This window comes from Anomaloglossus baeobatrachus, chromosome 1 (genome assembly GCF_048569485.1).
Source record: "Anomaloglossus baeobatrachus isolate aAnoBae1 chromosome 1, aAnoBae1.hap1, whole genome shotgun sequence".
Lineage (NCBI taxonomy): Eukaryota > Metazoa > Chordata > Amphibia > Anura > Aromobatidae > Anomaloglossus > Anomaloglossus baeobatrachus.
Window position 1 is genome coordinate 659,111,904 of NC_134353.1, and position 14,689 is coordinate 659,126,592.

Here is a 14,689-nt window from a genome sequence, read left to right on the forward strand (position 1 = left end):
GAGTGATCTTGCGTAACACTCTGGGCAACAGTGCCAGAGGAGGAAACACATAAGGGAGTTGAAACTGCGACCAATCCTGAACTAAGGCGTCTGCCGCCAGAGCTCTGTGATCTTGAGACCGCGCCATAAATGTCGGGACCTTGTTGTTGTGCCGGGACGCCATTAGGTCGACGTCCGGCATCCCCCAGCGGCAACAGATCTCCTGAAACACGTCCGGGTGAAGGGACCATTCCCCTGCGTCCATGCCTTGACGACTGAGAAAGTCTGCTTCCCAGTTTTCTACGCCCGGGATGTGAACTGCGGATATGGTGGAGGCTGTGGCTTCCACCCACAGCAGAATCCGCCGGACTTCCTGGAAGGCTTGCCGACTGCGTGTGCCGCCTTGATGGTTGATGTATGCCACCGCTGTTAAGTTGTCCGACTGAATTCAGATCTGCTTGCCTTCCAGCCACGGCTGGAACGCCTTTAGGGCAAGATACACTGCCCTTATCTCCAGAACATTGATCTGAAGAGAGGACTCTGGCTGAGTCCAAGTACCCTGAGCCCTGTGGTGGAGAAAAACCGCTCCCCACCCTGACAGGCTTCCGTCGTGACCACCGCCCAGGATGGGGGTAGGAAGGATTTCCCCTTCGACAGAGAAGTGGGGAGAAGCCACCACTGAAGGGAAGCCTTGGCTGCCCGCGAAAGGGAGACGTTCCTGTCGAGGGACGTCGCCTTCCTGTCCCATTTGCGGAGAATGACCCATTGAAGAGGACGCAGATGAAACTGCGCAAGAGGGACTGCCTCCATTGCTGCTACCATCTTCCCTAGGAAGTGATTGAGGCGCCTCAGGGGGTGTGACTGGCCTTGAAGGAGAGAGTGCACCCCTGTCTGTAGTGAACGCTGTTTGTCCAGCGGAAGTTTCACTATCGCTGAGAGGGTATGAAACTCCATGCCAAGATATGTCAGAGATTGGGCCGGTGTCAGATTTGACTTTGGAAATTGATGATCCACCCGAAGCTCTGGAGAGTCTCCAGAGCAATGTTCAGGCTGTGTTGGCATGCCACTTGAGAGGGTGCCTTCACAAGCAGATCGTCTAAGTAAGGGATCACCGAGTGTCCTTGAGAGTGTAGGACTGCTACCACTGTTGCCATGACCTTGGTGAAGACCCGTGGGGCTGTCGCCAGGCCGAAATCAGTGCCACGAACTGAAGGTGTTCGTCGCCTATGGCGAAACGCAGGAAGCGCTGATGCTCTGGTGCAATCGGTACGTGGAGATAAGCATCTTTGATGTCGATTGATGCTAGGAGATCTCCTTGGGACATTGAGGCGATGACGGAGCGGAGCGATTCCATCCGGAACCGCCTGGTTTTTACATGTTTGTCGAGCAGTTTGAGGTCCAGAACAGGACGGGAGGATCCGTCGTTTTTCGGCACCACGAACAAGTTGCAGTAAAAACCGTGACCCTGCTGCTGAAGCGGAACAGGGATCACCACTCCTTCCGCCTTCAGCGTGCACACCGCCTGCAGAAGAGCATCGGCTCTCTCGGGGGGCGGAGATGTTCTGAAGAATCGAGTCGGAGGCCGAGAGCTGAACTCTATCCTGTAACCGTGAGATAGAATGTCTCTCACCCATCGGTCTTTTACTTGTGGCAGCCAGGTGTCGCAAAAGCGGGCGAGCCTGCCATCGACCGAGGATGCGGTGTGAGGAGACCGAAAGTCATGAGGAGGCCGCTTTGGGAGCGGTTCCTCCGGCGGTCTTTTTAGGGCGTGCCTTAGACCGCCATGATCGGAGTTCCTCTGATCCTTCTGAGGCCCTTTGGATGAGGAGAATTGAGAGCTGCCCGTGGTACGAAAGGACCGAAACCTCGATTGTACCTTTCGTGGTTGAGGTCTGTTTGGTTTGGCCTGGGGTAAGGATGAGTCCTTTCCCTTGGATTGTTTAATGATTTCATCCAATTTCTCGCCAAACAGGCGGCCGCCAGAAAATGGCAAACAGGTTAAGAACTTTTTGGAAGCAGAGTCTGCCTTCCATTCACGTAGCTACATGGCCCTGCGGACTACCACCGAATTGGCGGATGCTACCGCCGTACGGCTCTCAGAGTCCAGGACAGCATTAATGGCGTAGGACGCAAAACGCCGACGCCTGAGTGGTTAAGGGCATCACTTGCGGAGCAGATGAACGTGTGACCGTATTAATCTGCGCATGACAAGCTGAGATAGCTTGGAGTGCCCATACGGCTGCGAATGCTGGAGCAAAAGACGCGCCGATAGCTTCATAGATGGATTTCAACCATAGCTCCATCTGTCTGTCAGTGGCATCTTTGAGTGAAGCCCCATCTTCCACTGCAACTATGGATCTAGCCGCCAGTCTGGAGATTGGAGGATCCACCTTAGGACACTGAACCCATCCCTTGACAACGTCAGGGGGGGAAGGGATAACGTGTATCCTTAAGGCGCTTGGAACAACGCTTATCTGGATAAGCCCGGTGTTTCTGGACTGCGTCTCTGAAGTCAGAGTGATCCAGAAACGTACTCAAAGAACGCTTGGGACACCTGAAACGGAATTTCTCCTGAGAAGCCCTCCATTGTAGGAGCTGGGGGAGAAAGATCCAATACCTGATTGATGGACGCTATAAGATCATTCACTATGGCGTCACCTTCAGGTGTATCTAGGTGAGACCCTGAGCAGTGTGATGAAGTCGAGTGAATTTCCCAGCGAGCCCGCTTAGGCGGCCTGGGACTGCGGTCCGTGTCAGGGACCTCACCCTGGGACCTGTGGGTCACCCCAGGAGCATTTTGCTGCTCCAATTGAGGGGTGCCTTGGGCTGATTGAACAGTGCCCGGGGCCTGAATCACCAGTCTGGACTGTAAGGCTTCTAGTCACTTAGCAGACCATCTACCCATACTCTCAGACAGTTTGTCAGCAAATACTGTAAACTCCGTCCCTGTCACCTGGACAATGGTAGCAGGTGGTTCTACCTGGGCCACTAGTGGCAGGGGCTCCGGCTGAGTAAGAGCCACAGGGGCCGAGCATTGCACACAATGCGGGTCAGTGGAACCTGCCGGTAGGATAGCTGCCCATGAGATACAGGTTGCAAAGTAAGCCTGTTACAATCCAGGAGGACAAAATCAACAGTGCGACCATACAGTGTAATGTATAGCATATATATATATATATATATATATATATATATACACACTTCAGCACTCAGTGGGGCCAGCACCACAGGTGCTGTTACCGACCGCTCAAAGCGGTTGTGTGATCATCAGATTCCCTGCCTGAGCCTCCCTGTTGTCCTCTCCGGTCTGAAGTGCTGACAGGAATGGCTGCCGGCGTTCTGTGGAGAGGAGGGGGCCGTGGGCGTGCCCTTGAAAAGTGCGGGAATCTAGTGCCCCACTGTGCTGAGTGAGGGGGGGAGGAGGATATTAGGTATGCTCCAGCCCTCAGCACTGCCGTCCTGTGCAGCGTCCCGCCCTTCCCCTGACTGGCAGGCCTGTGGGCGGGAATAAGCGAAACTAGGCCGCAAAAGCCGGGGACTAAAGTTATAAGCGCGGCCGGCAAATAAGCACGGCCGGCGCGGTAGTCCCCGGCGCACTAACACACCCAGCAGTGCTGCAGTGTGTGTGGCACAAGCGATCCATACGCGGTCCCCACGGGGACACAGAGTACCTCACAGTTGCAGGGCCTTGTCCCTGACGATACTCAGCTCCAGTCCAGCAGAATCCCCAGGGGCTGCGGAGGGAGCACGGTCCCCTGTGCCTGGAGACCGTTAAGGATCCCACTTCACCCAGAGCCCTGAGAGGGATGGGGAAGGAAAACAGCATGTGGCTCCTGCCTGTGTACCCGCAATGGGTACCTCAACCTTAACACCGCCGACAAAGTGGGGTGAGAAGGGAGCATGCTGGGGGCCCTGTTATGGGCCCTCTTTTCTTCCATCCGACCTAGTCAGCAGCTGCTGCTGACTAAGCTGTGGAGCTCTGCGTGGATGTCAGCCTCCTTCGCACAAAGCATAAAAACTGAGGAGCCCGTGATGCACGGGGGGTGTATAGGCAGAAGGGGAGGGGCTTTACACTTTTAAGTGTAATACTTTGTGTGGCCTCCGGAGGCAGAAGCTATACACCCAATTGTCTGGGTCTCCCAATGGAGCGACAAAGAAAGCTGAATATTAACCCACAGGCCTTTTGTGTCAAAAGGTTCAAATTTGTAGTCTGAATGGCATACATTTAAAAGGGAACCAGTCACCAGGATTGGATTTCAAAACCTAAACATTTGAGCTGACCACTACAGGTATGTATAGAATCAGCCTGATAGTGCCAGTACAGCACTGGCTTTAGGTTATATACGAAAATCCTGGTGATTGGTTCCCTTTACCGCCTTATGGGAGAATGCGGACATCACCAGAAGCACATTTTAAAAAGAGGTGAGTCATATGCGTCAAAAGTACAATTTCTGGCACCCTTACCCTAGTGAAAGAATGGGAGTCCCCTAACCCCCCCCTTTTGAGGTGCTTTTGGACAAAGGGAATTTTGTTTACTTACCGTAAATTCCTTTTCTTCTAGCTCTAATTGGGAGACCCAGACAATTGGGGTGTATAGGCTATGCCTCCGGAGGCCACACAAAGTATTACACTTAAAAGTGTTAAGCCCCTCCCCTTCTGCCTATACACCCCCCGTGCTCCCACGGGCTCCTCAGTTTTGGTGCAAAAGCAAGAAGGAGGAAAAAGAATTATAAACTGGTTTAAAGTAACTTCAATCCGAAGGAATATCGGAGAACTGAAACCATTCAACATGAACAACATGTGTACACAAAAAAACAGGGGCGGGTGCTGGGTCTCCCAATTAGAGCTAGAAGAAAAGGAATTTACGGTAAGTAAACAAAATTCCCTTCTTTGTCGCTCTATTGGGACGTCCAAAAGCAGGCCCTGGGTGGGTAAAATAATACCTCGTAAGAGAGCCGTAAAACGGCCTCTTCCTACAGGTGGGCAACCGCTGCCTGAAGGACTCGCCTACCTAGGCTGGCATCCGCCGAAGCATAGGTATGCACCTGATAGTGCTTCGTGAAAGTGTGCAGGCTCGACCAGGTAGCCGCCTGACACACCTGCTGAGCCGTAGCCTGGTGCCTCAAAGCCCAGGACGCGCCCACGGCTCTGGTAGAATGGGCCTTCAGCCCTGAGGGAACCGGAAGCCCAGCCGAACGGTAAGCTTCGATAATTGGCTCCTTGATCCACCGAGCCAGGGTTGATTTGGAAGCCTGTGACCCTTTACGCTGGCCAGCGACAAGGACAAAGAGTGCATCCGAGCGGCGCAGGGGCGCCGTACGAGAAATGTAGAGTCTGAGTGCTCTCACCAGATCTAACAAGTGCAAATCCTTTTCACATTGGTGAACTGGATGAGGACAAAAAGAAGGTAAGGAGATATCCTGATTGAGATGAAAGGGGGATACCACCTTAGGGAGAAATTCCGGAACCGGACGCAGAACCACCTTGTCCTGGTGAAACACCAGGAAGGGAGCTTTGCATGACAGTGCAGCTAGCTCAGACACTCTGCGAAGTGAAGTGACTGCTACTAGAAAAACCACTTTCTGCGAAAGGCGTGAGAGAAATATCCCTCATTGGCTCGAATGGTGGTTTCTGAAGAACCATCAGCACCCTGTTCAGATCCCAGGGTTCTAACGGCCGCTTGTAAGGAGGGACGATGTGACAAACCCCCTGCAGGAACGTGCGTACCTGTGGAAGTCTGGCTAGGCGCTTCTGGAAAAACACAGAGCGCTGAGACTTGTCCCTTAAGGGAGCCGAGCGACAAACCCTTTTCCAGTCCAGATTGAAGGAAGGACAGAAAAGTGGGCAAGACCGCCTCGGCCAGTCTGGAGCGACGAGGATGACGCGGCGGCAGTCGGCCCTGATCTTGCGTAACACTCTGGGCAACAGTGCCAGCGGAGGAAACACATAAGGGAGCTGAAACTGCGACCAATCCTGAACTAAGGCGTCTGCCGCCAGAGCTCTGGGATCTTGAGACCGTGCCATGAACGCCGGTACCTTGTTGTTGTGCCGGGACGCCATGAGGTCGACGTCCGGCACCCCCCAGCGGCAACAGATCTCCTGAAACACGTCCGGGTGAAGGGACCATTCCCCTGCGTCCATGCCCTGGCGACTGAGATAATCTGCTTCCCAGTTTTCCACGCCTGGAATGTGAACTGCAGAGATGGTGGAGGCCGTGGCTTCCACCCACATCAAAATCCGCCGGACTTCCTGGAAGGCTTGCCGACTGCGTGTGCCGCCTTGGTGGTTGATGTATGCCACCGCTGTGGAATTGTCCGACTGAATTCTGATCTGCTTGCCTTCCAGCCACTGCTGGAATGCTTTCAGGGCAAGATACACTGCCCGTATTTCCAGAACATTGATCTGAAGCGAGGACTCTTGCTGGGTCCACGTACCCTGAGCCCTGTGGTGGAGAAAAACCGCTCCCCACCCTGACAGACTCGCGTCCGTCGTGACCACCTCCCAGGATGGGGGTAGGAAGGATTTCCCTTTCGATAATGAAGTGGGAAGAAGCCACCACCGAAGGGAAGCTTTGGTCGCCTGCGAGAGGGAGACGTTCCTGTCGAGGGACGTCGGCTTCCTGTCCCATTTGCGTAGGATGTCCCATTGAAGAGGACGCAGGTGAAACTGCGCGAAAGGAACTGCCTCCATTGCTGCCACCATCTTCCCCAGGAAGTGCATGAGGCGCCTCAAGGTGTGTGACCGACCTTGAAGGAGAGATTGTACCCCTGTCTGTAGTGACCGCTGCTTGATCAGCGGAAGCTTCACTATCGCTGAGAGGGTATGAAACTCCATGCCAAGGTATGTCAGCGATTGGGCCGGTGTCAGATTTGACTTTGGAAAATTGATGATCCACCCGAAACTCTGGAGAGTCTCCAGGGTAGCGTCGAGGCTGTGTTGGCATGCCTCTAGAGAGGGTGCCTTGATCAACAGATCGTCCAAGTACGGGATCACCGAGTGACCCTGAGAGTGGAGGACCGCTACTACAGTAGCCATAACCTTGGTGAAAACCCGTGGGGCTGTTGCCAGGCCGAACGGCAGTGCCACGAACTGCAGGTGTTCGGTTCCTATGGCGAAGCGCAAGAAGCGCTGGTGCTCTGGAGCAATCGGTACGTGGAGATAAGCATCTTTGATATCGATCGATGCAAGGAAATCTCCCTGGGACATTGAGGCGATGACGGAGCGGAGGGATTCCATCCGGAACCGCCTGGTCTTTACGTGTTTGTTGAGAAGTTTCAGGTCCAGGACAGGTCGGAAAGACCCGTCCTTCTTTGGGACCACAAACAAGTTGGAGTAAAAACCGTGGCCCTGTTGCTGAAGAGGAACAGGGACCACCACTCCTTCTGCCTTCAGAATGCCCAGCGCCTGCAGAAGAGCCTCGGCTCGCTCGGGAGGCGGGGATGACCTGAAGAATCGAGTCGGGGGACGAGAGGTGAACTCTATCTTGTAACCGTGAGACAGAATGTCTCTCACCCAACGGTCTTTTACCCGTGGCAGCCAGGTGTCGCAAAAGCGGGAGAGCCTGCCACCGACCGAGGATGCGGAGTGAGGATGCCGAAAGTCATGAGGAAGCCGCTTTGGTAGCGGCACCTCCGGTGGTCTTTTTAGGACGTGACTTAGACCGCCATGCATCAGAGTTCCTTTGATCTTTCTGAGGCCTTTTGGACGAGGAGAATTGGGACCTGCCCGCGCCCCGAAAGGACCGAAACCTCGACTGCCCCTTCCTCTGTTGGGGTATGTTCGGTTTGGGCTGGGGTAAGGATGTATCCTTTCCCTTGGATTGTTTGATGATTTCATCCAAACGCTCGCCAAACAATCGGTCGCCAGAAATTGGCAAACTGGTTAAGCGCTTTTTGGAAACAGAATCTGCCTTCCATTCCCGTAGCCACAAGGCCCTGCGGAGTACCACCGAATTGGCGGCTGCAACCGCCGTACGGCTCGCAGAGTCCAGGACAGCATTAATAGCGTAAGACGCAAATGCCGACGTCTGAGAGGTTATGGACGCCACCTGTGGCGCGGACGTGCGTGTGGCTGCGTCAATTTGCGCTTGACCTGCTGAGATAGCTTGTAGCGCCCATACGGCTGCGAATGCTGGGGCAAAAGAAGCGCCGATAGCTTCATAGATGGATTTCAACCAGAGCTCCATCTGCCTGTCAGTGGCATCTTTGAGTGAAGCCCCATCTTCCACTGCAAGTATGGATCTAGCTGCCAGTCTGGAGATTCGAGGATCCACTTTGGGACACTGAGCCCAACTTTTGACCACGTCAGGGGGAAAGGGATAACGTGTATCCTTAAGGCGCTTAGAAAAACGCTTATCTGGACAAGCATTGTGATTCTGGACTGCCTCTCTGAAATCAGAGTGGTCCAGAAACATACTCTGTGTACGCTTGGGAAACCTGAAACGGAATTTCTCCTGCTGGGAAGCTGACTCCTCCACCGGAGGAGCTGAGGGAGAAATATCCAACATACGATTGATGGACGCAATAAGGTCGTTCACTATGGCGTCCCCGTCCGGAGTATCAAGATTGAGAGCGGCCTCAGGATCAGAATCCTGATCAGCTGTCTCCGCATCATCAACCAGAGCTTCCCCCCTCTGAGACCCTGCACAATATGATGATGTCGAGGGAAAATCTAAGCGAGCTCGCTTAGTCGGTCTGGGGCTGGGGTCTGTGTCAGAACCCTCAGCTTGGGATCCATGAGATACCCCGGGAGGACATTGTTGGTCCAGCTGAGGTGGGCCAGGGAACAAAGATTCAACAGAGTCCCTGTGCTGAGATACCGGCCTGGACTGCAAGGCTTCTAGTATCTTAGCCATAGTCTCAGAGAGTTTTGCAAACTCCGTCCCTGTCACCTGAACAGTGTTAGCAGGTGGCTCCCCCTGGGCCCCCCCTAGCAGAGGCTCTGGCTGAGCAAGTGCCACAGGGGCCGAACAGTGCACACAATGAGGGTCAGTGGAACCTGTCGGTAGCGGGGTCGTACATGCGGCGCAGGCAACATAATAAGCCTGTGTTTTGGCACCCCTGCCTTTCGTGGGCGCCATGCTATAATCTTCCCTGAGCAACACAATAGGGTATATAGCCAGAAATCAACTGTGCACTATACAGTGTAAACTAAACATATAATGTTACACTACTGCACAATGGGGCTAGCACCACAGGTGCTGCTTACCACCCGCTTAAAGCGGTTGTGAGGCCACCAGAGTCCCTGCCTGGGTCTCCCAGACTTTGTCCCCCTCTGCAGCGTCCGAGGAGCTGACAGGAATGCGTCCTGAGGAGAGGAGGGAGCCGTGGGCGTGACCCAGAAAGAGCGGGAACTGGTGCCTGCACTGTGCACAGTGAGGGGAGTGGAGTATGCAAAGCATGCTCCAGCCCTCAGTGCTGCTCGTTCTGAGCAGCGTCCCGCCCTTCCCCTGCCTGTCAGGGCTGGGGGTGGGAGGAAAGGAACTAGGCCGCAAAAAGCCGGGGACTCTAGTAATAAACGCGGCCGCCGTAAAAGCGCGGCCGGCGTGGAAGTCCCCGGCGCACTACAAGTCCCAGCCGCGCCGCAGTGTTTCCATGGCCGCGGCGGTCAGTGCGGCAGTCCCTATACATAAACACACTCAGCAACGCTGAGTGTGTAATGGCACATATTAACCCGGTCAGCGCCGCGGTCCCCGGTGCACTAGCACACCCAGCAAAGCTGGAGTGTTGCTGTGCGCGGTCCCCACCGGGATACAGAGTACCTCCAAGTAGCAGGGCCATGTCCCTGAACGATACCCGGCTCCTATCCAGCAGGCTCCACAGGAGTTGTGGATGAAGCACGGTCTCAGTGCCTGGAGACCGATAGGATCCCACTTCCACCAGAGCCCCGAGGGGGATGGGGAAGGAAAACAGCATGTGGGCTCCAGCCTCCGTACCCGCAATGGATACCTCAACCTTACAACACCGCCGACAAGAGTGGGGTGAGAAGGGAGCATGCTGGGGGCCCTATATGGGCCCACTTTTCTTCCATCCGACATGGTCAGCAGCTGCTGCTGACCAATCTGTGGAGCTGTGCGTGCGTGTCTGACCTTCGCACAAAGCAAAAAACTGAGGAGCCCGTGGGAGCACGGGGGGGTGTATAGGCAGAAGGGGAGGGGCTTAACACTTTTAAGTGTAATACTTTGTGCGGCCTCCGGAGGCATAGCCTATACACCCCAATTGTCTGGGTCTCCCAATAGAGCGACAAAGAAAGCCAGTATGTATCAGACTGGCCACCATGAAACAGCACAGTTAGGACTTACATTGAATACTTTTGGAAGTATTCAGTCATTTAAGCTTTCATCAGGAAAAACTTAACCTTTGTAGGTCAGGACAGTAGATACAAACCATCAAACAACTCCACAGCAGTCTTTGCTGAAGGTGGATCCTCAAATGAAACCGTTCCATCACCCTTTGGTTTACCAGTCTCCTTGTCTGTAAATATATTCACTAAAGGCTGTCCTGTTCTTTTGTTTATCTATAAAAAGGAAATTGGATCGTTAAAAAAAAACAAAAAAAAAAAAAACACACATACCCAAACATAAAACCCTAACTATAAAACTGTAGATTCAAAAACGGCATTTCCGCTACTGACCTCCCCCAGCAACATCCTCAACAATAAATGCCTCTGTAAAGGCTGCGTGCTCACAGCGTTTTGGATGTAATGTGTTTTTGCTGTGTCCAAAACGCTGTGTTGTACAGTACAAGTATAGTGGATGGGATTTCTAGAAATCCTGTGCCCACTGTGCTTGTTTTTTTCGCAGCAAACACTGACCTGTGTTGCAGCTTTCCAGACCGCAGCATGTCAATTGTTTGCTGCGGATTCGCATACATCCTCCATAGAGAGAACACAAGCGAGGAGACCGCAGCACACTGAACCCTGATCATGGGTACAAGCAGCTGCATTCTCCTGCGGAGGAGACTGGCGGCCCCGCAGGTCAGGACGCAGTGAGTCTTGATCGTGGGCACATACCCTAAGAATTAGGCCACAAATCTCCCCTTTCACATTACAGTGGGTGAAGATATGCAGCAGCATCAGTAGAACAATCTGCTGCGCTAATCAGTTTATGTTGTGAAAATCCTCCTTAACAATTCACATACAGCGCTAATAGCGCAAAACATTAAACATATTTTGCATTAACGCAGAAGGCGGCTGTCAGTCAGTGGTGGGGGAACAGATACAGCCACCACGCTTGAAGTCACGCTGGCAACTACACTGACTGAAAGCCCAAGGTTGCCAGAAGCAATAAAGGTCATTTCCTCCCAGCAGTGGGGTGCTCAGCTTCAGAACACTATTAACTTGCAGATTAACCCCATATCGCCATGTGAATAGTGTTTTTTTTTTTTTTTCTTTTTCGTACCTGACAGGTTCACTTTAACGACTTACTCCTAGGCCTATAATTTGACCACAGTCAATATTAAGACAATATGTTAACAAAAGAAAAGACCACACCAGAGACATATGGGTTTTTTCCCCCATAAAAGAGCGATGGGTGTCAGTTTGCACAAAGCTTACTCTGGTAACTTGATGTGCAGCACTTATACCAGGTACTAATGTAGACAACTATTCCATGTTAATATGAGAGCTCACCAACATGGATATGAATGGGTTTGGCAATGAGCTTGTTGCCAGTTTTCATTAGTAACAAGAAAAGTATAATCAATGCAGTTCTAAGCTTAGACAAGGTCCTTTCAAATTCCCCTTTTCATGAGACATGGTCATGCCGCAAATTGCAATATTACTTTGTAAAACGTATCGTCAATATAAATGACTGACAAAGGCCTGACTTAATTACAGTATGTTAACACTTTTGGATTAACAGAAATGTTAAAAACCTAATTGCAAAATGCCTGTATAAATATAAAAAAAAAATCTAAGTACCTGTGTTTCCAGATATAGTGATTATAAAATAGTAAGCTAGAAACAGACACCGTACATGCGGTGCAAAATACATTATCAGAGCAATCAGACGGCGGCATGCTACTGTGTAGAACCGAAGAGATAGATCTAGTCATGTATTATAGATACATGAGACACTACTCGCCTTCACTTCACCAGTCTCTTTGAAAAATTCTACTATCTCTTCAACAGTCACATCATCACTCAGACCCTGCACATAGATTGTGTTGTTCTCTGGTTCCTCTTCAGGTTCCATAGGGGGCACTAAATAAAAAGTTTAAAATAAAATTAAAAAACACAGCACTTGAAATAAACATTGTTTTTTCACTTAGTGTTGCCAGCAGACAACTAACTGTTTAGTTGATTTTTCTCATCAAAATGTACTTACTAAAATCAAGATCGGGACCGTCATCCAGAAGGCCTGGCAGATGAAAGCACAAAGAGAAAAATCACTCAACAAGAAAAAGCAACCTGTGCGACACAAACATTAACATCAAAGCTAAGTAATACCAATGTAAAAGGGGCTTCAAGGGCACACAAGTAGGGGCCAATATTAGAACCATCTCTGGAGGATTGGTTCTTGAATACCTTAGAATTTATAGGGATTAAATCCCACAAAGCATACGAATACTGCACAATTACCACAACCTACTGCTATGGAGTATGGTAGCAGTAAAAGGGCAAGCATTTAAGTGTCCACAAGGAACCTTAACACTTAAAACCAAGAGTTGGAAAAAGTTTGTGTGCCCAAGTGTATGTAGATTTCACACCCAATGTTGTGCAGTCATTTTCACTCTCCCCGTGTTAACACACAATTCTGTATTCATTTGTGTAGCTTCCTGTGGTGTAACCACATAAACCATGTATACCCCTCAGTAATGCCAGCCAGAACCTTTTGCACATGAGACATTTTACACCATGGTTTTTGTGACCATAAAAAAGAAAATTTAGCTAAAAAATATATTTTGTTAAAAAAAAAATGGGGGGGGGGGGGGAATGGGGCATTGTTCTGTGTTACACTACCCATTTGTAATACTCAAAAACTTACCACCAGGCTTACTGAAGCCAGCTCGCTCTCCACCGCTGCTGGGAGAATAAAGGTGAAGAAATGAAGGCCTTTTCCCTTTAAAGAGCCATAAAGCATTCTGGGCCTCGCAGGGGGTTCAAGGGTACAGAGCCGGCAGTGGCTTAACATGTCCGTACAAATCATCTCAGCGCAGCACTAATCTTCTAAGTATGTCGTATCATTTTAAAGTCCTTCCTACAAATTTATACACTTCTAAACACTGTACTTTTAAAACCTTAAATGATGGTATTAAGCGTGCAATGCTTCAACTCCAAGACAATTCCACCAGAATAACCCAGAAATATAAAACCCTTACCTTAGGGCACTGCCATTTAGTTATCCCAGTTATCCCAACTATAGTGTGCACTACATAAAACACATTTTATTCTTCGTGTTAGAAATCAGAATGGCAGTGCCCAGTCAATGCGACACTTAGGATAAACCAACAGCCAATGAAGCATTGCACCTTTAATATCAGTAGTTCCAGCTTTTATTATTACACACAGTCGATAAGAATTTCTGCCCTTAAAACCCTACAATTAAGAGTTTACAGGTCTACAGTAGAAAGTTACAGAATTGCATTAAACCTTGGACCATATAACTACTCTACAAGAGTTACATTCTAGTATATTTACACAGTGTTCTGATTAAACTAGTGGTCTGATTAAATTTAGACATTCTCTCTCCATTTAGACATCGAGTCCCACTTTTCATTATGCTGCCGGCTGAGTGGGTACTTTTAAGAACTGAAGTGTATACAACGCTCTCACTTTGTAACCTGTGGCATATAAATTTGACAAAGCATGTTAAAATAAGGGATTTTCATGTGCATCCAAGTAAAGCAATACAAATCCAAACAGTCAAGTCAATACATATTGATATTTATTTGGGGGTGACATGTTACCTACCTCGTAAATAGCTTTGAAAAACCTGCAGTTTACCTAAGCTATAATCAAATTTTCCCCAAAACTCCCCCACCACCCAAATCACAAAAAAGAGCAGCATCCAGTGCATACGGACCGCTCCATATCAGGACAAAGGAATACAGAAAAACACCGATTTTCATGTTTGCCATTTGCTGGTAGATATGGAGCAGACCTCCGTTAAGTAGCAGGTTTTTCAGAGCTTCGTAACAAAACAGGTACATCAAAACGGCCAATATGAAACACAGACCGCAAGGAAAAATAGAGAGGGCAGCACAATGAAGCTGAACAGCTCCACAAAGTGTTTTCTGCTGACTAAAGCTGCACAAAACAATATAGTGGACCCCTGCTGATGTGCCAACACCAAAGCAGCGTGGGTAGAAAAAGGCTACGAATACAAAGCTATAGAGCTGTGTGCAGCTTTACATGAAATGAACAAGCATACTTACTGAAACCCTCCTATTATTACTGGAGTGTAAAGGGCTGTGATTACACTGAGGTGGCGCCCAAACAAATCAATTATAACCCAATGAGTGTCATGGGTGTGAAAACCCAGATACCCCTAATAGTGCTGCTCTGAAAGGTAAAAAACAGAACCATTAATATTGCAGTAACCATTAAACATTCATTATGCACTTTCCCCAATAGGACTCTTCAGAACAGCACACTGGGGCCATCATTGTCAACATTCACTTCATCAGCAATTCCAGAACTTGAACAGCAGCAAATCAAGGACTGACATTGTTCAACCAAAGACAGACATCTCTGCTCTTTTGGTATTTTT

The 14,689-nt window shown here is 50.2% G+C and overlaps 1 protein-coding gene across 3 annotated transcripts in view; it reads right to left on the reverse strand.

Annotated features, from left to right (window-relative positions):
- The window catches only part of EWSR1 (EWS RNA binding protein 1), a 129,996-nt gene that overhangs the window by 31,569 nt on the left and 83,738 nt on the right, over positions 1-14,689 (reverse strand). Inside the window, exons 9-12 of one of the 3 annotated variants that reach the window (XM_075319983.1) lie at positions 12,965-12,999; positions 12,305-12,337; positions 12,062-12,180; positions 10,365-10,494 (exon numbers count right to left, since the gene is read on the reverse strand). In XM_075319983.1, the coding sequence (XP_075176098.1) occupies positions 10,365-10,494; positions 12,062-12,180; positions 12,305-12,337; positions 12,965-12,999 (317 nt within the window). Of the gene's footprint in view, positions 1-10,364; positions 10,495-12,061; positions 12,181-12,304; positions 12,338-12,964; positions 13,003-14,689 lie in introns of those variants that run through there. The other 2 variants (XM_075319982.1, XM_075319984.1) reach the window with 2 other exon arrangements.